Below are 26,893 nucleotides of genomic sequence, written 5' to 3'. Positions count from 1 at the left end.
CTCACAAATGGCAGAAACCAGAGGGACTGTATAATGCCAAAGATAACTACTATCTTTATTTCTGCTTTTCAAAAGGTATGCTAATTCAGCCACACAGTCTAATTGGCTAAAGCTCCATCTGGCAATGGGTCTGGTGTGGTAATTTTAAGGGGGACCCTGTCATGCAACTCCAGAGCCTAGTCAACTAGGCTCTTCAGATAACCTGTTTCTTCCCTTCTGAGGCCTTCTTAAAATGGGTGAGCTGAGAGATGTGCCAAGTCAAGCAAGAGTCATCTTTGTGATAAACCAAAGATGTAGCATATAAGCCAAAAGGCATTCTTTGAAAACCCAAACCCAAATTAAGTCAACTAAATTGTAGCACTGTTTGGAGACTGTAGGTAGAGAGCAGGAACACAGGTGTTAAATAGTAATAGGTAAAACCAGTGACTAGACAGGAAAGAAATCTTCCATGTTCATGGATACATGCTTACTTTCCATTCACAAATGGAAGAGAGTAATTATTTGCAAATTCCAATCAGCGGAGTATGTATTTCACTTTACTGCAGATTCTCAATTATATACTTAAGAAAATAAAAACCTAAATAAACAAAATTCCCTATATATCTCTAAAGACAATATTTGCTCCATTCACATTTCAGTGAATATCATTCAATACTTCACCTTATTTCAAGATCCAGTCAAGGCAAGTTTACATTTTTTTCTCTTAAATGATTTTCACTGGGAGAGATAAGTCAAAGAACTTTGAACACATTAGTGTTTCCATTTTCAACAAGGTAAGAACCAGTATTTCCTCCTACTCGCCCCACCTCCAGAGATCTCAAAATAATGTTACTAAAATATATTGAATAATGCTTCCCATTGGTCAATTACTTTTAACCGAATTCAATAAAAAGAATTTGCGCTTCAATCTGCACAACAATTCTTCCCCTACTTATATTTCTGGAAAACAACTCAATCACTCCACCAAAAATTAACTTTAACATTCAAGTAAGCATTTTCAGAAAAACAGAGACACTGTTACTACAAGGCAAATATCCATTATTTAGCACCAAGGAGAGTACATGCGACAATGTCTGCTATTTCAAGAACATTTTTGTTAAAGCTACATTGCATGCAGGGAAGCTGCTTTTCCAAAGGTAAATACACACCACGCTGGAGCCTCACTGAAACATCCGATCCCTGGACCCTGAAGAGTTGTATTGCCTTTTTATGCACACTCCTATAACAACTGGATCTTACACTGAACTTACTCTCTAGTTAATTGTGTTAATGAGGTTCCAGTAGAGTTTTCTAAAGAAAGCAATCTGAATCAATAACCACACTAATGCTACTCAGAATGTTTGCTAGTAAATAAATAAAATACACAATCCCAATGTGAAAGAAGTTCTCCTCCCTCCTTGCTTCCCCGCTCCATTTAGAGACTGTAAACATGAATAGAAAGATAACCTTGAGAACAGTAAAGTCATCCATGCCATCGATAATATCCCTCTAACTCATTTCCTGATTTTACAGTGTTTTCCTAAAACAGGGCAGTCTCCACAGGATACCAGGAATTTCATAATGCTTTTTAAAGATATAATAAACTGTGTGGAATATGCAGTGATGAAAACTAAATATTGCTACTGAAACCATACTTAATTAAATACATGTTTCCTCTAAACAGAGTTTTCCCAATAAAGCCACAACGTTTTCTGCCTTGGCTCCCTAAGATTCCATCCCAACGAGTGCAAGAGTGCAATCCGGCCACACTGCTGCTGACAGTTTTTTTCCTGAGCAACCCTCCCCACCCCCAAAAAAGTTTTACTTTTATCTGTGGAATTCTCTGCCAGCCTCGGCCTGGAAACCTGGGTGGACCCTGAGGACAGGTGTGAGATCTGGCCTTTGGGAGGTGGCCCAAACTGACAGTTATTGGCAGCATAAAGCTGTGACCTTCAATGAACTTCAATTTGAGGTTTTATACAATTAGGGATTCCCTCCCCACTCCTTTTTTGAAGGAGGGAGTGAAAGCATGCCAAAAGATGAGTTTCAAAATAGAAAAATCAGCACTTGAATTATGAAACCCTCCCAACTCAACAAAGAACTGTTAAAAGTAGCCAAATGGAAATTATCAGGGTTTTGTGGGCACATGCACAACTATTAAACATAAGAATCAGAACTTCAAGGTAGGGAGGAGGGGAGAATAAAAAGCAGGAGCAGAAAAAGAGGAGTAGAACAGGGCCCAGCCAAAGACCCATTTTCTCAGAAGGGCCCCTCTTGGTACTAAACTCCTTCATGGGGGGCACCCAGGCTGGAGAAAAGCAGAGGGTTACACAGAACATTTAGCAGACTTAACATTGGATTAAACACACTACTGCAAGTTTCAACAAATGTTCATGGCATACGTAAAAAACACATTTACAACAAGAAAGAAGAGAGGCACCTGGAGACATCTGACACTGGGCATGCTCTGCAGGCAACTCAGTGCGCACATGCTCTCTACCAGGTTGGCGCAGCCTAGCCACAAAGACCTTGGCACAGAACACTGCAGGATGACAAAAAGGAAGGAAGAGAAGAAGCAGTTAGAGGCCGCAACAAATCACTCCTTCACACAGGCAACTTGAATGTTAGTCGGGCAGGGGATGCACCCGTGGCAGTTTGGAGGTCAGGGGTGGTGGTCCTAGACAACTTACTGAAACCCTGGGAGAGGGCCCACTTTCTGTCCTACAGAAAGGAGGTTTCTGCTGCCAACCGCGAATTCCTCAGGACACAGTGAACAGAATCAAGAGGGAGAGAGAGAATGTTTAAATGGAAACCCACTAGAGGGAACTGTGAAAGTTGAGCGCACAAGATTAGGGGTGAGATTGTGACTATAACTTCATAAAAGTAACGGTTTCTAGTCTGCGTCATAGAATTATAACTCCCATCATTACCATCACTTACTATGTGCCTGGGACTTTAAACGTGTTTTCTAATTCCCACACCACAGTAAAGAAACTGAGGCTCAGAGGTTAAATCATTTGCACAAGGACACACAGCAAAGGAGTGGAAAGCCAGAATTTCAAATCTTCGTTTGTCTGCTATTAAACCCACATGAATTCTACAAGACTATGATGCTTCTATTGTAAAATCACCTAAATTTTTATCATGTAGATACAGTTTTGCACTTCCCTAAATAAAAATCACAGGACATCTACAGACATAAGGCAAAAGGAATAAGAAAGATGAGTGATAGATTGATAGACACAGGCAATAAAAGAGCTGATTAAAAACACATCTGATTTTCAGTGACACCCACACCTCTGCCCTCCAAAGAAAAAACTTTGGAATATGATGATATTGATTTTAGACTTTGTTTACAAAGTTCATTTGACAAGTAAGAATTTAAAGGTTTGTTTCATTTACCCATTCCCATTCTCTTTCAAAAACTTGCTGGTTTTAAGGGAATTAAGAAAAAAGGGAAATATAAAAATAAATATAGGCATTGTGGCTAGTATTTTTAAGCCATTAGATTATATACTGTATTCAATAAGTACTTTTTTGGCAGATCTAAGGTCAATGAATTCACTGTGGCAAAAACAACAACCATGCAAAAAAAAAAAAAAATTTTTTTTAACTGAAGGTGGGTGTTTGGATTCAACCAAAATACTCCAGAAGTCTTAGACTCAACATCATAAACTTGTTTACCCTAGCTATAATTAGGATGGTCAGACATCCTCATTTTCCTTGGACAGTCCAGGTTTACACTTGTTGTCCCAGAATAACTTTCATTCTCAGAAGTGTTCTGGTTTAGGAGACAAATTCTGTGGTCACCCCAATTATATTATAAACAAAGTCAGCTATGCTTGAAACCAAATAGACCTGGGCTCCTATCCAGCATCTGCCATTAACTAGCTACATCTCACCTACAATTTAGCTAGAGTATTGAGATTATTTAGAAAAGGCATTTAAAGAATACAACACCAGAGGAACCAAACAGAATAAAAACTTGAGCAGCTTTTTGGTAACAACAAAAATGCCATACATTTCCAACATGTGCCTCAACTCCAAAGTTTACCAGAGACAATACAGAAATCTATTACTGATACTACAGGCACACATTTTGTTACCCCAACCCTTTTGCAGAGTGCCACAAAAGATGCTGAATAAATATTTGTATAATAAAAATAGCTGCCATTTATCAAGTCCTTCTCATACACTAAACAGCTGACATAGTAAACCCTTACAAGAGTTTTACTCTTTTAAGGGAGGTATTATTCCATTTTACAGATGAGGAATCTGAGGATCAGCAAAGGAGCACTTAATTTACTGAAATAGCAACTTGTTCAAGGTACAAGAAAACAAGGGCTATGGGGCGTCTGGATGGCTCAGTCGGTTAAGCCTCAGACTTTGGCTCAGGTGGTGATATCAAGGTTCCTGAATTCGAGCCCCACGTCAGGCTCTGTGCTGACAGCTCAGAGCCTGGGGCCTGTTTCTCTCTCTGCCCCTCCCCTGCTCACTTGCTTGCTCGCGCTCTCTCTCTCTCTCTCTCAAAAATAAACATTAAAAAAAAAAGCTAACACAAGAAAACAAGGGCTAACTGGTGGCAAAATTAGGACTAGAAGTTAATCCTGCCTGACTCTAAGCAAACTCATTTTCCTTCCATTAAAACTATTCAGAGATATCTAGTAAATGCTTATTAAAAGAATACTTACATCAGCATGCATCAGAAGTAGATGGGCAGAGAAAAGACCCAGACACAATACATTTGTACACACTGCTTACATCAATTATTTAAATTAAATAAACTCAATATCCCCATAGTTTAATTTAAGTTTCCTTTTTGGAATCTTTAACCAAATCACAGAATCACTTAGATCTGAGTATACAGTTTAAGGATTACACTTGGATTCAGCAATTGATACCAAATTAACACCAAAGCTCACCAAAGCTCACCAGCAAACCAATTTTCATTTATTCCACAAAAAATAGGTTCCAGAGCTCGCAAGGTTTAATATGTATTTGACTCAAAGAGTAAAACTATGAAGGCCTAAGAATACTATACCCTGATCAGATTCTGCTAATGCCTTGGGATCCAAAACTTAAAAAAAGGTGGGGGGGGGGGGGGGGAAGGAGACACATTTCACATTTAATAAACCAAAGAATCACAAAGAACTGGAAGACAATTTAGTCCATACTTCCACCCATAATTTTAGAAGAAACTAAAGCCCAAAAAGAAAAATAATGATCTTCCCAAGGTTAGGAAACCGTCAAATGACCTAATACTTAAAAATGTATGGAAAACAATGTAAAGAAAATTTCCTGAGAAGTTAACTTCAAAATATTAACCATTTAGTACTGTTTTTAAAAGTTTGATATTGAAATTGTACATTCAGGGAAATATAAGGACACTTTCAAGATCTAATTTCCAAGAATTTACCTTTATAACATCTATGAAGGACATTGTGGGATACAGAGAGTAATGCCAGTATTTATTAAAGGTATTAGAACTGCTTTATTTTCACTCTTAATTACCTTGAAGCTAAGAGACCAACCACAGTGCTGAAAAAGTCTTTACTCAACAGAAAATGCCACTCTAGAAAATACACCCATTTTTAATAAGGATGTACCTGCTAGTCTAAACAAGGTTCCTCTTAAGTGTAGTGACCAAAAAGACATTGACATAATTTGAAAACAATGGATAAAACTAAAAGTTCCACATTTATCAACCTAAGAGCATTAAAATGCAGCTAGGACCACAGGAGTAACTGATTCTTGAAGATTCCAATCTAAAATTTAGGGACGTGGATAGAAACCTATGTTGACTATTACGGAATAACTATTATCTATCATTCTTCAACAGAATAAAGATTTCTTCCTGTGAGCTATATTCAAAATGTATAGACTATTATCTTTTTTTTTTAAGATTATTGGTTTCTCTATAAACTTAAGGAACACTATCTGATTATTAAAATATATCTCAAGAAGTTACCCTAACACTGTGGGTATTTACCGATTTTAACAAATGCTTATTGACCTACTTATTAAGCCAACAGCAATACAAACTAAGCTTCTTTCCTCTTGAGACTTTAGCCTCAAGCTCAAGAGAAACCCACTGGGTCACAATGGGAACACTTAACAGAGGCTTTTTAGGGGTAGAAAACCCCCAAGAAATGTTTGCTCTAATTTCACATTTAGCTATTTGCAATGACTAGTATACTAATTTAGGATTATCCATAAAGAATAAGAAATGATTCACAAAGTGTTCTAATATTAACAGCAAATACTCAATTAGATTGATTATATTTGCAGTTCTATAGCCAAAGAAAATAGCAGTAGTCAAGGGAACAGAGAATGTTTATTAATTTTGTCATATCCACTGTATAATCAAAAACCAAAATCAAGGGCGCCTGGGTGGCTCAATCGGTTAAGCGTCCAACTTCAGCTCAAGTCATGATCTCACAGTTCGTGAGTTCAAGCCCCGCATTGGGCTCTGTGCTGACAGCTCTGAGCCTGGAGCCTGCTTCAGACTGTGTCTCCCTCTCTCTCTCTGCCCCTCCCCCTTCACATGCACGTGCACGCACTCTCTCTCTCAAAAATAAATAATCATCAAAAAAAATTTTTTAAAAATCAGGGCCATCATGGTGAGAAATACTGTAAGTAAGTAAAGACAAGAAGAATAACAGCTTTTGGCATTTTTCAAAAGCAAAAAGTTATTAAAAGAGGTAGGAGAGAAATGTCCTAGTCTCTCTTCCTATTGCCATAGGAACCACAAATCAAAAGGAAAAAGTAGCTGCAGGCACCTTGTCTTCTAATTGGCTGGCTTGAAGGAGAACTCACAAAAGCTAACTTTGGTCTGTTTCTAGATGGGATTGTTTTGAATATCCTGCCCTGATTCCTTCTCAAAGAGGCAATTCTTTTAAAAGCTACCCAAAGAGGTATTTTATGTCAATGGTCTCTCTAATGTCACTCTGATTCAGATGTATGCCTTATTTTCTACATTTTTATAAATATATATTTAGGGGTTTTCTATAAATCCTCTAATTTTTTTTCTTTAAACCACCTCCCACAGAATCATTACCAGCCTCATCTAACTCCTATCATCATGCTTGGGATAACCAATAGAGTAGCTTAAATACTATTTTGTTCAACAAACAACTTATATCTGCAGACAGAAAAGCAATTAAGAAATTCTCTCTTGTCCGGGAGTTCAAAGGAGGGAATTTTGAGAATGTGCAGTGTAACACACACACACACACACACACACACACACACACACACACACACACACACAAATAGATTTAACCCGCCCAAAGGAGAAGGATGCCTAAACTAAGCCATAAAGGATGAGTAGGAGGCAGCCAGGGTAAAAAGAGAAAGAAAGACATTCCAGGCAGAATAAATAGCATAAGCAGAGCCAAAGAGCTAAGAAATGGCACATCCTACTCAAAGATCTGCAATTAATTTAGCATTACTGAAGTATTTCAGTACGAGATGGGGAAAGCGGAAAGGCCAAATCACAGAGGTCTTTCATAAACCCTTCTATCAAACTTGGACTTCATCCTGTAGGACAACAGCTCTCATACTGTGTGCTGTATAACTCACCAGTAAACAACCAAAACTCCCCAAGTGTGCGGTCCAATTCTTTATCAACATGTGCAAGTTTTTTTTTTCCAGCAACTCGGCATACATACTGTTTCAAACACATCTGTCAAAGGGATAGAAGCACAACATGCAACATACTGGCAAGGGTGGGGGTAAGGTTCTTAGACTCAAAGGTGGGGACAAAGCAGAATATCAAGCCAAAGCCAAGCCAACTCAAGCCAGCATGAGAGAAAGATCTATGTTTTCAGGAACATGTGGGAAGCATCTGCCACATGCAAGAATGGAGAAAAAAGAATTCTGCTCAATAGTAACCCAAATAAAGAGATAAAGAGAGGAAGTCAATGGTACAAAAACCATGTATGTTTTTATAGATATTGTGAAATAAGAGCGTTTTGATTTTTTAACGCCTTCAAGTGAGACATCAAAAACTTTAGAGTTCAAAACACTGCTAGAGTCAATGAGGAGACAACTGTTAAACCGTTTTAAGCAAAGAGGAACGACTCCTGGTAGCTGGAGAGAAGCATGTTGAAGAGAAGTTAGAAACAGAAGTCTCTTGAAGAACCTACAAGACAGTCTCTCGTTTTTATTTTACAACCAATACAAAGTTCTTCCAGCCAGGCTGCAAAGAGTGGATACAAGGGCCAGCACTTACCTTTGGAAGTACATGCCTACAGTCAATTTTCATAACCCAGTCTAGGTTCTTTTTTTCCTAATAAAATTTCCACTATGCCCTACTGATAGGACAGGATATAAAACAGAGAGTGCCATGATAATGAAATGAGGGCTACCAAATAACAGAAGTGAAATAAAAGCTCCATTTTGTGGTTACCATTTGGCCATGACACTCTCCACTGGGAATCTCTATCCAGGAGTGGGGATTTGGTCCTGAAGAATCATACAACAGGCAGGCTCAAGGAGATTACCTAACTCTCTCTCTAAACATGGATGTGAAAGCTACAGAGTATCCATTCTTTCAGTTGGAGGCTGTTCTTACCTCAAAGCAAATAAAGCAAGTATTAAAAGTCATCCAAATTAGGAACTATCCTTATTGTGTCCGAATTCTCAGACTACTGCTTTTCAAGAAGCAGCAGCTGTAATGAAAACAGAACCACAGAAAGCTTTTAAAAGCATCTCCTAAGATTCAAAACCTAGGCTTCTACTGTTAAAATGTTTGACAGCAAACTACAAGAGCGAACTCCCACCAAAAATAAAAATTGTATTACTTTTAAAACCAAGAACCATAATTCAGTAATCAGGTTGTAGAATAAAAGTTAACTCACGATTTAAAGGCATTCATCAAAGCCCTTTGAAGAACTGAATACTAGTCCAATGCCTCCATGTGTGAAAGACTTTCTTTTCCTTATAATGATATTTTATTATAGCAGAATTTGATGGTATAAACTATATGACATAACTAAGAAAGTTACTGCTTTAATTGTTAACAACTGTATGGTAGAACTCCGTATTTATAAACAATATACCACAGAGCATCTTCAGGCTGGGATATATGTGAAAAGAAGAAAAGGGTATGAGGAAGAGGCCACAGTGGAAGGAGCAAGAAAAAAAAAAGAAGGGTGAGGAAACCTGATACTATCTGCAAGTTTTAGAGCTTCAAATTTAAACAAACAGCAGTGAAATCAGGACTCAAAGCCAGAGCCCAGACTTTCCTTAAACCCTACAATAATTTTAAAAACAAATATTTTAATGTCCAGGAAATGATCTCATCTTGAATGATTATCTAAAATGAGAGACCAGAACTTGCAGCTAATAAAATTAAAATAGATCTTTGCAGATTTATCTTTGGTAGACAGATGAAGGTAATTTTTCTTTTTGAATTTTTATTCATTCATATTTTCTGATTTTTCTCCAATGAACATCGAGTACTTATGATAACAGTTTAACACTACATTGCATAGTTTTAAGTGATGTTTTATTTTGTTTAATTGTAAGTTGTTATACATTATAAACAGTAATTTGACAACTTAAATAAAAACAAATTCTTTTCCCAAGAATGAGTTAAGTCCATTTTTAACAACTGTAGTTTACAGTTGTGTTAAGATGCTGGAATGGTAGAAAAATATTTTTTACCTAGTGACCCTCAGAAATAGCAGTACACCTCAAAATGCTAGCACCTTATTCATGAGTGACTCCATAGGTAAAAAGGCATCCTTGTCCACTTAACTACCACCCAGCATTCAAAAATGTCCCCAGGTTTTTCAGAGCTCTCACAGAAGCTGGAAAGGAGGATTAGATATATGAATGGGGGGAGCAAAATCTCTGTTCTAAGCAGCAAGACAGAGAACAGGATGTAACAAAGTCATCTACTTCCGGCAGAGCCACAAGGGTCCTCAGTTGTACTAGGCCCAGTATCAGATTCAGCTGCCAAGAAGGAACAGTCTCCCCCAGCAAGCTCCAGGTCGGATCAGTCTGAACCCAATCCCAATGCGGTTTATCCAAGATCCACAAATCCTGAGACAGGAGAGAATTAAACAGTAAGATTAAGTACATCTGAGCCTTTGTCAATTAGCATCTGTGGTCCAATAAGGAAGCTTATTCAGGACTAGGGGAGACCACCAAACTACAAGCTTAACCTCATTTTCAATGAAAATGATAAATGTAAATGAAAATTTACCAAAAAAGGATAAAGTGGGAGGGGGATGCACATTCATATTTTCAAAGTGCCTACTATGTGCCACACACTGTACTGTGATCTCATTAACTCTCATACCACCTCTGGCCAGACAGGTACCTTAGCTTTGAAGAGGAAGAAACTGGGGCGCGTGGGTGGCTCAGTCACGGTCTCACGGCTCGTGAATTCAAGCCCCGAGTCAGGCTCTGTGCTGGCAGTTCAGAGCCTGGAGCCTACTTCGAATTCTGTGTGTGTCTCTCTCTCTGCCTCTCTCCTACTCACACTCTGTCTCTCTCTCTCAAAAAATAAACATAAAAAGTAAAAAAAAATAAAGAGGAAGAAACTGAAGACAAGACACAGCAAATAATTGGCGAGAGGTCAAAAGTGCAGATTTGCAATTCTATCTGACTCCAAAATCCCTGCTTTCTTCCCTAAAATATACTGCCTCTCATTTCCTTTGCTTGCCATTAAACTCCCTGGAGCAGCAATTTCCTCTAATCTACTTGCAAATTTTATCTTCTTGTTACGCATCTATACAACCTCTCCTGTGCAACTTATCAATACATACTCAATACTTGAAAAACAGGTACATCATTGTCTCAGCAATTTCAAGTGTGGAAAATTAAATTATGGACAAAAATAAAGACATGTCCAAAAATACAGCTAAGAATATGTTCATCACATCACTGTCATTACAGCAAAGGAAAAAATGCCCAACAATAGAGATTGGTTATATGAACTACAGACCATCCAGAAGACAGAATATTATGTGTCCACCAAATAAAAATCCTGTTGTAGGAGTATATTTATTGACCCAGAAGGAAGTTTACAATATATGGAAAGTTAAAATACACTGAAAAAGTTCAAGAAATATGAAGTGAATAAAGGCTACAAATCAGGACTTTCGTAATGATCCCATTTTTACTTAATAAAACATAAAATATATATAAAATATCCAGAAGTAAATACAGATGATGTTTACTTTACTTTCTCTTTCTTTCTTTTTTTTTTGGTCCACTATAGATTTTCAGATGCAGTTGACAGACAATGGGCAACACAGTACTCCGGTTTCTCAATCCTCTCTTCCAGGCCACCTCCAAACACAGGAACTGGCACTTCCCCACTGTTACTTACGGAACTGGTCATCGCAACCTGTCCCCCTGATTCTGGCCTATTACCCTTCAATGAGTGGAGAACAGGTGGGGTTAAGCTAGGTCTCAGAATTTAGCTGCACTCTGAGATAACAAAGACACTAACCTAAATTCATTTCAATGCCTGAGGCTTCTAGACAGCTAACTAAGGGAACTCAGCAAAAAAAAAAAAAACAAAAAACAAAAAACAAAAAAACTCTTAAGTACAGGTGTTTTGTCTTATAACGCTGCCACCTCCATATATCCGACAACCCATACTCCATAACATCTGAGAGGACTTCCGGGTAAGAGACCTAAAACCTCACCTCATGTTTTCGACATCATCTGAGACCTGCGGGACACCTGATTTCATTATCTACACCAGAGCACCAAACCCCACTCTGAGTTAATCCAACTTCCCATTCCAAACATAGGGGTTGGCTGCAACCCTTCCTAGTCCTATCAACTCTCACAAGCCAAAAAAACTTTAATCAGAGAACTTGTGAACATGTCTGTACAACAAGGTCTGATTGCTATATGACATACTGAATCAAAATCCTTGACCTATTTTTATGAGAGTGCAAAGTTCACCATGTTTCTAAAAGACCATTAGAACATACAGAAAGGGAAAACTTTTTTCCCTGATATAATGGATATTCTCATTTTTTTCTAGGAAGAGATATCATTTTCAGGAAGATGATGTGACTTATATCTACTCTCAATGGGTCTGACTCAATTACAGTCAGACCATACCACAATCATATTGGAACTTTTTCATTTTAAACTGATTATTTATTCAAAAAGGCTTACTGAGCATACCAGTACACTAACTGCCTCAATAGACACAAGAATTCTCAAAACTAAATATTCTGGTATTAAAATTATTTCTGGAAATAAAGCTATACTCTTTCCCAGTTCACTAAAGAAGACAGCTAAATTCCTAAAGAAGTATAAAATATTTTAAAGAAATGCAGTTTCACAGCTTTTAAGAGTATTAAAACTTAAACCCTACTAACTAACGGTATTTTAAAAACACCAAAATACAAAAAAAAAAAAAAAAAAACCTTCCAAAGACTTTCAAAGCTTTCACCATCTAATATGCTTCCTGTTTCATTATTAACTCTGAAAAAGCATCTATAGAATGAAAGTCGGTCCTACAAAGAAATCTTTTCAAATTCAGACCTTACACCCTTTAAACAAGCCCTCTAATATTTTCTAAACACTGCTGATTTCTCAAATGTATACTTACTTTCAGAGACCTAACCAGCCAAGTTAGTAGAGTCTCAGTGTTTAAAACTTTATACATACACAAACACAATCAACTGTGTATTGACTGACTTAGAAAACAATGGTAATTGGGGCGCCTGAATGGCTCAATTGGTTAAGCGTTTGACTTTGGATCTCAGCTCAGGCCATGGTCCCAGGGTCATGGGATTGAGCCCGAGTTGGGCTCTGCCCTGACAGCACAGAGCCAGCTTGGAATATTCTCTTCTCTTCTCTTCTCTTCTCTTCTCTTCTCTTCTCTCCTCTCCTCTCCTCTCCTCTCCTCTCCTCTCCTCTCCTCTCCTCTCCTCTCCTCTCCTCTCTCCTCTCTCTCTCTCTCCCTCCCTCTCCCCCCCCCCTTTTCCCTCTTGCACACTCCCACTCTCTCTCAAAATAAATTTAAAAACTTAAAAAAAAAGAAAACAATGGCAATCAAAATTTTGCTTCTTTAGCTAGGAAGAGCACAAAGAGTTGTCAAAGCTAACCTATAAAGGGTCACATTTTATCATCCCTTAATTACATTTATAGCAAACTTTACACTTGCTCTAGTTTCTCACGTAGTTCATTGTCCTCATATCCTAGGCTGACCTTGGTTTCAAATAAGAATGAAGTTATGTGCCTCACAATCCACTGGGCCCTGCGAACAAATGAATCTGTCTTTCAGCCAGGGGCTAGGGCTGCCTTAGTGAAGGATTCCTGCTGCTTGCTACACAGCAAGGATGTCTCTGATTCCCTTCACACTGTCTGTTTCCTGCAGGCAACTGGGTAAGGAGAGTTCTCGCTGCTTGAAGCCAGAGATTTCATTATATTCTGGAGCTGAAAGGGACTCTACAGAGCATTCTGTCCGTCTTCTTAAAATGCTTTTCTAGCCTAAGTCCTCTAAATCTCTCACATTGTGCTTTTGGTGCACATCCTCTTGAAAGCACCTAGTCTCAACAGCAGATAATTACTGCTGAACACATGCTCCAGTAAGGTCAACCTGTACGTTTCAGACTCTTTTTGCAGGAGTACATATGAACATGGGTAGACGGTAGCACTCTGGGAGTCCTCACACAAAGTAATGAAGTCAAGATGGAAAGCCCAAATATAAGTTTAAGAGATACTGGACTTCTTTGTTCAACTCCACTGTTGTAATAACTTTATGAATGACTCAGCTATACGCAATCAGCCAAGATGTTCTACAAAGCACAGAACACAGATGTCGCCATCATAATAAATTTTTCATTAACTCTGAGAGAATACAGAATTGAGAGGAAGATCAGAAAACAAATCTCAAAGGAACATTTCCTGCTGCATTTAAGAGGGAAAAAAAAAAATCCACAAGCCACATTTCTTTTAACTGGTGAGTTAAAATTCTACAAAGAAACAACAGAAACAGCTACCAAGATTGGGATGTAAATGAAAAAAGGCTCAAAGGGTGATATTACTCTGATGTTGAAAATAATCAAATTCCTAAGCCAAAAACTGGTCTATAAACCAGAGGAAAATCTTAAAGTCATCAATTTTCTTTTAAAAAGTATACTTCATTTCCAGGAGTGTCTGGCTGGCTCAGTCGGTAGAACATGCAACTCTTGATCTCAGGGTTGTAAGTTCAAGCCTCATGTTGGATGTAGAGATTACTTAAAAATAAAATCTTTAAGTGGCACCTGGGTGGCTCAAATCAGCTGAGCATCCAACTCTTGATTTCAGCTCAGGTCATGATCTCACAGTTTGTGAGTTCAAGCCCTGCATAGGGCTCTGCACTGACAGCTTGGAACCTACTTGGGATTCTCTGTCTTCCTCTCTCTCTCTGTCTCTGCCCCTCCCCACTCGCTCCCTCTCAAAAATAAACATTTACAAATATAAAATCTTCAAATAAAGACAAAAATAAAAATTATAGTTTATTTCCAAAATAACTGTTATATTTCCATAATAACATAAAAATAGAGAATTCTACAAGCAACTGGAAAGGCAATTTACCAATTTACAATGTGATATTTTGGGGGCACCAGAGTTGCTCAGTCGGTTAAGCATGGGACTTTGACTCAGGTCATGATCTCATAGTTCATGAGTCCGAGTCCCACATCAGGCTCTGCCATCAGCACAGAGCACGCTTTGGATCCTCTGTCCCCCTCCAACTTTGCCCCTCCCCCCCCCACTCTCTCTCTCAAAAATAAATAAACATTAAAAACTTTACAATGTAATATTTTTAAGTCCTTATAGTGCCTGTTCATAGTAGGAACTCCATAAATATTTGTTATCAAATAATTAACATGGAAAGTCCAGAAAGTTTAATGCAGGGCAAGAACCTGACTCAGGGGCCAGAGAAGAATGTGCTATAATTTTAAGAGGCTGATGGTGACACTTTGTTTTCTGCCCATATCTCCTAATCACAGCGATGAATTCAGAGGTGGGCACATGTTCTGCTTCGAATCCCAGGACCTCTATGGAAGCCACAAGAAAAGACATCTCTTTTCCCACTGAGCTTGAACATGAGACGATGAGAGCTGGAGGTGCTGATGCCCTCCTCATGCTACCACAAGGGAGAGTGTGGAGATGGGTCACCAGGAGGTATCACTTTGCGTCTGAGGAAAAAACCTGAATCCATAACTACCTCTACATTTTTCGTACTACAAATTCTGTGTTTTGGCTTAAGCCAGCTTTAAGTAGGATTTTCGGCCACGTTAACTGGAAAAAACGGAAGAAACCTGAACTATTTAGTGTGAATACAACAGGCAAAACTCAAAAAAGATATTTGATATGGCCAAAGTTATAAAGACACCATATTCTGCTGGTGAAACATTCTTAAATTCTTATTTTCTTTCCTATGAAGTCACACTTTATTCTACTAATAAACAAAGGTTTTCAAAACTAAATGTCCCAAGAATATCTCATTCATGTTCTACGACAGAGACTAGAGAACAAAAAACCTATATAACAGGATAAACGAATCAAAACTGTAAGAAAACTGTACAAAGAAGGCACAACAGAAAAAACTGAGTCCTGATTTTCTAATGAGCTCTGAAACCAAACACTGAGAAACCTGACCCACATCTTAGCAGGCACTTCATTCCAAATAAGCAATGAGACTGGCATTACTGAGTACAAACACCAAATAAATAAATAACCCCGGGGAAAGTAATATATTTGTCATCTAAAAATACAAAATTCCTGCAAACTGCTACAAAGAACACTATCGACATGCAGAGCCTAATCTGTGCCCCTCCTATGACAACTGATCTTATTCTGTGCATTTTTACATAACTTTACTCCTTCCTTCATCTTATTTTCCTACATTTATTTTTCCTTTCATCTTCATTTTCCCACTTATTTTGTTTTTATGTTCCTACAATGTATGTGTCATTGTAATCATTCAAATTCTTTTTTTTAAAATAAAGTTTAAGTATATACTAACAGTAGCAAAAGTCATTACATATCTGAATTGGGAAAAGGAGAAGGTTAAAAATAAAAACCTACAGGAATAATACTCTAATACTGATGGTCAATACCATAAATTGTGTCATCATCGTCCTTGGCAAAATTGACAACTACATGTAGACACGCCTGCCACCATACTGCTGCACTACCTACCATCAATAAATGATGCAATTTTTTTTTAATTATACAATTTTTAACTCAGAAAAATGTACATGCATAAGAGTCTTAGGTTTCTTCAAAACTCAGCTACTTGGAAAGAACAGAGAATATCACAAAAATAAGAAAGCGCCATGGCACAGGAGAGCAAGCACGGGTTGTGTTGTCTTTTGTTTTTTAACTAATACCGAATACACTGAACCTGAATCCAACAAACCTCTGGATTTAACTACCAATTTGCAAGAAATACCAAGAAGAGAATATGTAGACCTAAAGAGGATATAATCAGCAAAATCCAGAATTTTTAAAGTTACACACAACAAATGACCAACCCAGTTCTTTAATAAATACACAAGAAAAAAAAATGGGAGAGGCAATTTTTATAGATTAAAAAGATTTAAGAGGCTATTAACTATATGCAAGGTGTAAACCAAGTCTGGCCCCTAAACTGAAAAAAACAATTATTAAAAAACCATTTATGAGAAAAACAAGACAATTCAATAGAGGGCAATACAATATACCTGACCAAAATTCCTCAGAACTGTCAACATCATCAAGAACAAAATCTGAGAAATTGACACAGCCAAGAAGAGCCTGAGGACACATGACCACTGAATGTTAAGATAGCATCCTGGATGGGATCCTGGAGCAAAAAAAGGACGTGAGGTTAAAAAAAAAAAAAAAAAAAAAGCTAAGGATACTTGCATAAACTATGGACTGTAGTTAATAATAAAACATCAATATTAGTTCATTAATTTTAACAAGTGTACCACACTGATGTAAGATGTTAACAGTGGGGAAAACTGCAAGGGGAAGGAAAATACATGAAATTCTGTACTGTCTGCTCAATTTTTCTGTAAATCTAAAATTATTCTAAAAAATTAAGTTTATTAATTCAAAAATTATTTCTGAGACAAGTAGGCAAATATAAACAGACTATTTGATAGCAAGGAATATTGGTAATGTTTTAGGTATAATAATGGAATTGTGTGCTCTGTGTGTGTTTTTAACGATCTTTTGCTTTGTTTTTAAAGTCCTCCTCTTTTACAGATACATACTGAAGCATTCATGAATAAACAGATAAAGAGAAAAAGTTAAAAGGGTGGATTACAGGAACATTTCCCAAGGTTGAATATTCAAGGTGATTTTCAGTGGTACGTAAATGATGTTTTAATGTTTAATAGCCATAGACTTCAATATATATTATAAAAAATAACTAGAACATCAAACCCATGATTTCATAGATTTTAATTGCTTAGGTAGGTTTTCCCTATGAAAAAATTTACTGAGGCTACACAAAAACAAAAACAAAAACAGAGGTGGGTTAAGATCCCAGGTTCAACACTATGTGACTTTAAGTGAGTTGGCTATTTAGAGGGCTAGAGAGGACAGCCTGCTACATCCAAAGCAGGCACCCAATAAATATTAGCTCCTATGTTACTGATAAAAGCCAACCTAAAATTCCAACGAAGAAGTCACATACAGTAGGAAAGCCTGGAACTGAAGAGAATGAGGTAAGCAAGGAATGAGGGAGAGAAGAAAGCATGAGGGCTTACAAAGGCAGGAGGAGTCCAGGCTTTTCTCAGCCTTCTCTTCTCCATCTTTCAAGCACCAATGCTGCTGCCCACCAAGAGCCTAGAGGCCCTGCGGCTCCTGAGGCTAACACTCCTCAAACGGAACTTAAGTGATAGCTGGAGGTGCAGTTTCTCAAATCAGCAGAAGAGTGTTTTTCTCTACACAAGAGAAAGAACACAATGCTTTGTAGACACGGCAGATAAACAGATATAGATAAAACCCATTATGTGGCCTTCAGCAAAAAACAAAAACAAAAAACAACCTCTCTTCTCCAGTCTCAGTTTCCTCACATGCTAAAATGCAGAAAATAAGCCTACCTTTCACTCAAAGTTATAGAAGGTTAAAAGGAATAACAGATGTAAATCTGGCATTTAACAAGTGCTAGCTCCCTCCCTCATTACTTTGACAAGAAGATAGAGAACTCTTGAATACAAGAAGTTGGGATGAAATGACAAAAATGACAGTCAAGAATAGCTCTTAGATTGCATCGGTTTTAAACCACAATAGAGGAAAAGCATTCTGGGGTCAGAAAGTTTGGGAAATGTTGGGAAACAAATTATTAAAATGACAACTATTAAGTGAATTTCCAAGAGGAGATTATATGAGGAATTTACCCAATTTACTTGACCTAAGGAACCAACTCCCAGGAATAGTGATCCTATTACACAGACAGACACACACACACACACACACACACACACGGAAAGGGGAGGAGGAAAGAATCAGCAGTTACAACAGTTGACAAATCCTTCAGAATGACAGTTTAAGTATTAGCAAAATAATCTGGAGAGATTAGAAGTCAATGACAGATTTAGAAATCTGGTTTAGAGGCAGAGGGAAAGAAGGGATGCTTTTTGACCCCTGAAAGGAGTTTCTAATGCCGACGGTTTAATCTTCAGGATCAAGTCATTTAAAATTAAGAGATGATACTGAAACTGGAAACACCAAGCATGTAAGGAACAAATACATTCATTTTTAAAGTGAATATAAACTTCTGATACAACGTGGTAATTCTCATTTGCCCTCCCAAATTTATTCCCTCATTCAACTGGGCAGCTATAGGTTATGCACTGTATGCTGGAAATATTCTATGAGCTGAATATGGCATGACAGACATGATCCTTGTCCCCATGAAGAGTACTTTCTAACAAAGGAGCTGTCTAGTGGGGGATTGTGCAATACATTTATCAAGTACAATTATGTTAACAGCAGCGAAGGAAAAGAAGTGAGTGCTAAGAATGTGACAAGGGAATCCAACCTGTAGGGGTACCTAGGCGACCCAGACACAACCCCTAAAGAACTGATGCTTGAAATCAGCTCTGAAGGACACGCAGAGGTTAATTATGCAAGAAAGGAGGAAAGGGTGAAGTTTGCCAATAAAGAACTTGTTGGGTCAAGACACTAGAGAAAGGGGTGGGGGAATCACTGTAACTAAGTACAGAAAGCTAGAATGAAAAAGAACAAAACCAGACAAGACTTAGGAGGGGAAACAAAGGTGTCAAGGTTGGGATTTCTGATTGGTGCAACTGAAATCATCAAAGCAATGTCAAAATAAAAGAGTCTACATTGGCACTGGAAACCTGGCTAGGATGCCCTGCACATATATAAAACATTTCAAGAAATTTCTATAAAATACAATAAAAAAAAAAAAACAAAAACCAGGAGTGGAAGTAGGGTTCACTGAATGTAAATAAACAGAAGCCTACCTAAAAAGTACATGAAATTCCCAGCAGAACCTCGCCTCCTAGCTCAAAGCAGGCTAGTAGGAAGGAGTGTCCTTGAGGCAGTGAGTGATCCCAAAGAGCTTCACAAAGAGCATCTGAAGCCAGGGTCTGGCCAGAGCAGGGACCAGCTTAAGCTCGCCACAGACAGGTCACTGAGTAAAGCAAATATTTCTGCAGCTGGCTTCTACCAAAAATGGCCATTTTGATCACAAAAAGGCAACACTGTCCCAGCCACAACAAACTCAGAAGTTCCCTACCCTGGTGACTTCCTTCCGCCAAATTCCCCAAGGCACCTGGATTTAAATCAACAAGAGTACAACTACAGCTATTCTACACATTTCCCTTTCTTCACAAAAGAAACATAAATAGCGACAAGCATCATAACATACCCAGTAACACTAGTACTTACAGAAATCACTTAATTCCTTAACCAAATTGGTATTATTTTTTAATTACTAACACTCGAAAATGGCATGAACGTGGAGAAAACAGCAATTTTATAGAGAAAATATAAAGAATATTAATGTCCATATAAGTAACAGAAAATGGATAAAACTTTTGGCCATACAAAATAACCAGGTTCTTAAAAATGTGTATTTGACCCATCAATTCCACCTCTTAGAAATTAATACTCAAGATAATACTCATGGATGTATTCAAAAATTAGACTATAAGAAGGAACAAGCCAGCTTTAAGTTGTTATAAATTAGAAATAATTTAAATGTCTAACAAAGGAAGAGTTTAACTAGTTAGCTATTTCCACATTCATACACATAAGGCACACCTTCAAAATATTATAAAGAAATATAAAATGGCTCAGAAAGATGCCACAAGTATTGCTGAATTTTAAAAGCAGTTTGCAAAACAATTTTACATGTGAAAAACATATGAAAGGTACATAAAAGAAAAAGTATGTACACGAAGGAAGGTAAATACTAAATGTTAACAGTTACCAGGAATTTTTTCTTTTTGTTTCTTATTTTACATTATTTTTCTTTTAACTGCTCTATTGTAAAGATGGTTAATTCTGTAAAAACAAAAGCTTCTTATGTTCATATGTTCTTGTGTTCAACAGTTTTTCAATAGTTTTTTAATGTATGTGTAAATAATGGCACTGAGCTAACTGGATAACCATATGGGGGAAAAATGAATCTTGATTCCTAGTTCAACCATAAAAAAAAAAGTTATTTTAATATAGTAAAACCGTAAAGATGCTAGAATATTTTTAAGACTGTAGGCAAAGTTTCTTAAACAGGACACAAAACCCGGTAACAACAAAAGAAAAACTTGAGTAATTAGATTTTGTAAGTATTAAGACTTTTCTTCTGTCCATCAAAAGACAACATTAAGACACTGAAAAAGCAAGCCACAGAACAGATGTCTGCAATATGTGTATCTGACAAAGAATTTTGTTTCCTGGCTACTGTGAAGAATTCCCACAAATCAATAAGAAAGAGATAACTCCATTTTTTAAAAGGGTCAAAGGATTTGAAAAAGCGCTTCTCTAGAGAGGATATCTAAATGGCCAACAGGCACATGTAAAAATGCTCAACATCATTAGTCCTTAAGAAATGTAAATTATAACCACAAGGAGATACTACTTCACATGTGTCAGAATGGCTAAAATCATCTGACAATGCCAAGTGCTGCTAAGGCTGTAGAGCAACTGGAACTCTCATATATTGTAGGGAAAACCGTAAGGATGTACGATTTTGGGAAAAGCTAAACATACATCTACACTTCCCAGCAATTCCACTCCTAGGTATACCCAAGAGAAATGTCCCAACAAAAATTGGAACACAAATGTTCACACAAGCTTTATTCACAACAAACAGTGGAAACAACCCAAATATTCTTCAGCAGGAGCACAGATAAACAAAACTGTTGTGTACTTGTGTAACGTAACAGTGCTAAGCAAAGAAAAGGAATGAAAAACTAACTCCACAGGAATGAATCTCAAAAATATTACACTGGGCAAAATAAGCTAAAGACAAGAGTACCTGCAGTATATGCATGCTACACATGCTACACACGTCCACCTGAAACAGGCACAACTAATTTACAGTTATAGAAAGCAGGCTACTTGAGGCCAAGGACAGGTGTGAGGGAACTGCAAAGGGAGTGAGGGAAGTTTGGGGGGTTTTTTTTGATGGCAAGGGGGTAGAAATGTTCTACATCTTGATCACAGTAGTGGTCATGAGCGTATATAGCTCTAAAAACTCAAAGAGTACACTTAAACTGAGTGCATTTTACTGCATGTAAACTATACCTCAATAGCTTATAGTCATAGATACCACTACACATTCATCCGAATAGTTAAAATTAAAAGGACTAGCAAAACCGAGCGATGACTGGAACTCCCCACATTAGAGGTGGGGGTGTAAGTCGGCACGAGCACTTGAAAAGCTGTTTAGCAGTATCTACATATGAAGATATGCCTATCCTATGACCCAGTAATTCCACTCTAGGTTTTTTATAACCGAAAGAACCAAGTGCTTATGTCCACCTTACGAGTGCTATTCATAATAGCAGCCAAATTTTGGAAACAATCCAACTAATTCATCAACAATAAAATAAACAAACCATGGACTATATATACAATGGAATAATGCACGGGGCAGGGCGGGAGGAACCTGTTACAACAAAATGGGTGAATTTCACAGACATAGTAACAAGCAGGGGAAAAAAAACACGAGACTATAAACTGTATGATTCCATTTGTATAAAATCCAAAAACAGCCATGACTAGCTTACAGTGAAGAAGACCAGAACAGACCTTTGGGAGGTCTGGACTGGGTGAGGCATAAACATGAGGAAGCCCTCAAGAGGTTCTGGAAATATTCTATATCTTGATTTGGGTAGTGATTACACAGTGTGCTGTATATACATATGCAAAAATTCATTCAGCTGACTTGTGGTTTTTTTTTCAGCTGCTTTGTGTTCTATACTATATGTAAGTTATAACAAAAATGTATTTTCAAATGCCCTTTAAACCAATCTTTGTTCACCCCTTGAAGCCAAAGCTTATGACACAGAATCCTGGTATAGCTTCTGTCACTGTGAGTCACTCTCACTCCCAGTCTTGTCACTTACATGCTCTGCATGTCTATCTCCCTCAGACTGCCTAAGCTGGTGATGCTATTAAATACCTGGAGTAATGGCATTGACAATGGAACTGGATCAAGTCATGCCCCACCCAGGCAGGGAAGATGCCCAAAATACGTAACCACATACATGGTTTTAACACAGGTGTGATTTTAAGTGTACCAGACAGTTCCATGTCAACTCATTATCCTTTGGATTAACTTCTGAGAGACACTATGGGGAAAATGAATTACAAGCAGGCAGCTCTTTAAAAATAAGTATATAGCATTATTAATATTTTTGCCTGAATATTTAGCTCCATAATTATAAGGAAAATGATAAGATCATAAATATTCACTTCATCCACAACTTTCTGATAAAGCTGGGTCAGAGTTAGATTTTTTGATGAAAGATGCTATTGGCCTATTACAAAACTAAACTTTACACAGTGACAACAATGCATGGAACTATTACCACTATCTTCCAAAATTAACCAATAGATAATGAAAACATGTGGTTAACTTCCAGAAATCAATTTATGAATGCAAAGCTTTTTAAAAACAGGACATCATGTTTTAATAGAGCTTGATTTTACATTCTCGTCAATACATACACACACATACTCTCATCTATCAATACAATCTAACCATTCTACATTTAAAAATGTCTCATCTTATCCCCTTTGCACCATCTGTTACTATCTTGTATTTCCCTGGAATATTCCAATAGTCTACGTATTTGTCTCGCTCCTCCAAAACATCCTCCAAACCGACTGTGATCTTTCTAAAGCACAGGTCTTGCTCAAGCTTTCAGTCACCTCTCCTCTCAAATCACATCCACCACCCTCACACCCCTCCTCCAATCCTGCAGGATCACAAGATCAGAAGTTTGTAAGGGCCAAATAGATAAAGACAAACTTACAGGGGACACAGGAACCAGGAAAGCACAAGCCCTGACTCTAAAAAGCAGCCACTCTCCAGCTCCAATTTTCAGACAAAACCAGAAATCAGTGTTGACAAGGAATGTCTCAATTTTTTAAATCTATGCAGACCAAGTAAATCTGTGGAGCTCAATCCACAGGCTACTAGTTTGTAACGTATGGCCTAAAGGATAAAGTCCAAGATTTGGTTACAATCTATTTTTACAAATTTATCTGCCCTCAATCCTACCACCCAAGTTATACTCCAACATTCACAGAACTACTTACTTGTCCCGCCCTATAGGCAATACACACCATTGCCTGCCAGTCATCGTTCATTTGTTTATCTTTGCTATGAAAGCCATCCCCTGCCCCAATACACCCACAATCACATCTAATTTCCACTCAGGCCTCAAAGAGTAACTGTAAAACACTGTGTGTCTACCTCTCACAATCCCTACCAGTCTTCACCCTATACTATACTTTTTTATGCTAAAGACTGCAAGCTTCTGGAAACAAGGTACATATGTGATTCTGTTCTGTATTCCCCAAATAATCAAACAGTACCTGTTTGAGTACATGCTCAGTAATGAATGAAGTTATTTATCTGCCTATTTCCATAACAATTTGTATATCAACTTGATGGCCATTACACATCAATATGGTCCCTTACAATGCTGAAAAATCAAAAGGCTAACGGGTTTAGAAAAACATCCCTGTTAATACTAAATTTGAATCAGAACATGATCTCATGGTTCTTTTTAAATATGCTCTTTAGCTCTGTTGAAAAGGTCTAGAAGCAATGACACGACCCAACAACAATGGTTTGGGCTTCTAAATACCATTCCCCACTAAAAGGAATCAGAGCTTCTTGGAGAAATGGCTGGTGTCTGAAATGCAGGGAAAGTAAAGAGTCAAGAAACAAAGACTGATAGGATCATATTAAAAAGAAGCAGGAACTACCTTGAAGGGGCTCTCATTAGCCAATCTGGGACAATTTGAGCACCAATAAAGACTCTGATTGTTAACACACTAAATAAAAAGTCCATGAGAGTATGATGCTACACAAAAGAAAGGAGAAGAAACAGGGATGGCCTCTGTGAATGACAGCTAATAAATGTAGACAGAATGATAGAAAACCACAATTTTGTAACTCTCATTATAACAACTGATTCTAGGATCAGGATGCTGAAACCACTGCGTGAAATGTTGTAACAGAACAGGGTATTTACAAGGTGCCAAAATACCGTCCCGTAAATTCCTTTCTAATAGCAGAGGATAAAATTGTACCTTTAAAAAGGAGAGATCTGGCTATTGCCACCTCAGCCAAGGGATCAAATTTAGCATAGCTCATAATGGGATAACCTGTCATCAAGTGCCTCCCAACATGACTCAATGCAAAGTACACTTCACCTATGATGAAACATTCTTGTCAAAATGTTTAACCTGGTTGCAATCAAGCCTCTCACCTAACTTCCAGTTTACAGGAAACATAGTACCTGCAGAAACCAGTTAAATGATACCATAAGGAAATAAACAAATGAAGAATGTTGCACATCCTACAGGACAACTGAGCTGAACTCTTCAAAAACAACGCCGGGAGAGGAGGGGAAAAGGTAGAGGGAATGTTCTAAATGAAAAGAAATTAAAGAGATAGAACAATCAAATACAAAGGGTGTCTTGGCATTAAAACAAAAAGGGGGGGGGGGGGGACATGCCAGAAAAGACATTCTTGGGACAATTAGGAAAATCTAACTGAATATTTGATATTACATTATGGAGTTATTTTCATTTTCTTAGACATAAAAATAGTATTGTGGTTTTATAAATGTATGAAATATATGACTATTATAATGTGTGGTTACATATGTATATAGATTATATATAGAGAGATAGATATATACCTTGTACATGGCTGTGTGCTTATGTGGTTTTAGAGAAAGAGACTATTCTTACTCTTAGAGGAGACAGGTGCTGGAATGTTTAGAGAATGAAATATCATGTTTGCAACTCACTGTCAAATTTTTAACCACCACAAAGGATACGTATTTTGGGGGAGGACAGGAGAAGGTGAGAGACAGAGAAGGAGAAAGGATGAGAGGGAGACAAGGGGAGGGAAGAGGGGATAAGGAGAGGAAAGGGGGGGACTGAGGCAGAGAGCAGAGAAATGATCCAAATACGGCAAAATGTTAACAACTGTTGAGTCTAGGTGTTAAGACTATACAGGTGTTTGTTGTACTGTTTTTTTCCCCCATGTATATATATGAAATTTTTCATAATAAAAAGTTATGGGAGGGAAAAAGAAAAGAACAGTTTAAAAAGTAATCAGCTTGAAATCCACATAACACCATTAAGAGTGTCAGGAAAAAAGAATATTCTCAAGCAAAACCTGTGAGAGTAGGTACTGTTGCAGTATAACTGGAGGGCAATTTGGCAATGTCTATGGGATTTTTAAAAGTGTGTATCTAGTGATGCTTACTCCTAGGAATCTGTCCTGAAGATCTACTTCTCCATACATGAAATGACATACACACTAAATTATTCTTTACAGCATTATGTGTAACAGCAAAAGACTGGAAATAATCTATATGAATATCAGTCCAGACTGGTTTCACAAATTATAGCACCTACAATAAATCAGTATGCATCTTCTAAATTATCTCTTCAAAAAATCTGAGAGCTCTTCGGGAGTTGATATGAAAAATGACCGTGTCATGTTTTATATTAAAAAAATTCAAGATTCAGAAGAATTATGTACAGCACACACACGTATATGAAACCTATGCAAAAATATGGTTGAATAGCTGGAGCCAGAGGGAAAAAAAGTTGCAGACTTTTTTTTTTTAACTGTCCACTCCTTTCTGTACCTTATCAATCAATTTTGTAGCATAGACATATATAATGTATTCAAAAAATCTTTTTAGTAAGTACTGATTCACTGTAGCTATAATGAACTCTTCCAATCTCCATGTTTTCATTACCAAAATCATGGAGCTACAGCTCACCTGGGAATTAGTGAATAAGGTGAAAACAACATAGAGTAAACATTTGCCTAACAAATCCCTTAAATATATGCCCACTAGACTGATACACCATCTCAATAATTCCAACACAGCTAATTTTCACTCCACTTAAATAGTTCACCTTTTCTTCAACTGACTAGGATCCAAAACAGCTAGCTTGTCCTTAGACCTCATGCTGTGATGTTAAAAATGTGTCGTTAAAAAACCATAATCACACTCATCACAGCTAGATGAGAAGCATTCAGGAATTGAGACAGGCTGAGAGAAGAGCAAATTTTCATTTCCCATGTCACACTTGATCCAGAACCTTCACTGTTTAGGCTATTTCCCCCTAATTTTTGTCACCAGATGCATGGAACTTAATTTGCAAACTCCTTTGCATCTAAATCTGAATACTCAGGTTCAGAAAAAAA

The 26,893-nt window shown here is 37.5% G+C and overlaps 1 protein-coding gene and 1 long non-coding RNA gene across 6 annotated transcripts in view; one reads left to right on the top strand and one right to left on the bottom strand.

Moving 5' to 3' along the window:
• The window catches only part of FBXW11 (F-box and WD repeat domain containing 11), a 120,356-nt gene that overhangs the window by 80,175 nt on the left and 13,288 nt on the right, over window positions 1–26,893 (bottom strand). Inside the window, exon 1 of one of the 5 annotated variants that reach the window (XM_042992369.1) lies at window positions 2,420–2,538. The exons of the other annotated variants lie outside the window; for them this stretch is intronic. Coding sequence (XP_042848303.1) covers window positions 2,420–2,470 — 51 coding nt within the window. The 5' untranslated portion in view covers window positions 2,471–2,538. Of the gene's footprint in view, window positions 1–2,419; window positions 2,539–26,893 lie in introns of those variants that run through there. 5 annotated transcript variants of the gene reach the window in all.
• Window positions 10,475–25,275, top strand: LOC122240360. Its single transcript, XR_006219969.1, has 3 exons — window positions 10,475–11,388; window positions 17,190–17,309; window positions 24,938–25,275. It is a non-coding gene; the product is annotated as an uncharacterized LOC122240360 (long non-coding RNA).

Source organism: Panthera tigris, chromosome A1 (assembly GCF_018350195.1).
Source record: "Panthera tigris isolate Pti1 chromosome A1, P.tigris_Pti1_mat1.1, whole genome shotgun sequence".
NCBI lineage: Eukaryota > Metazoa > Chordata > Mammalia > Carnivora > Felidae > Panthera > Panthera tigris.
Note: the sequence above shows the minus strand (reverse complement) of the source record. Positions and strands in the feature narration are given on the sequence as shown.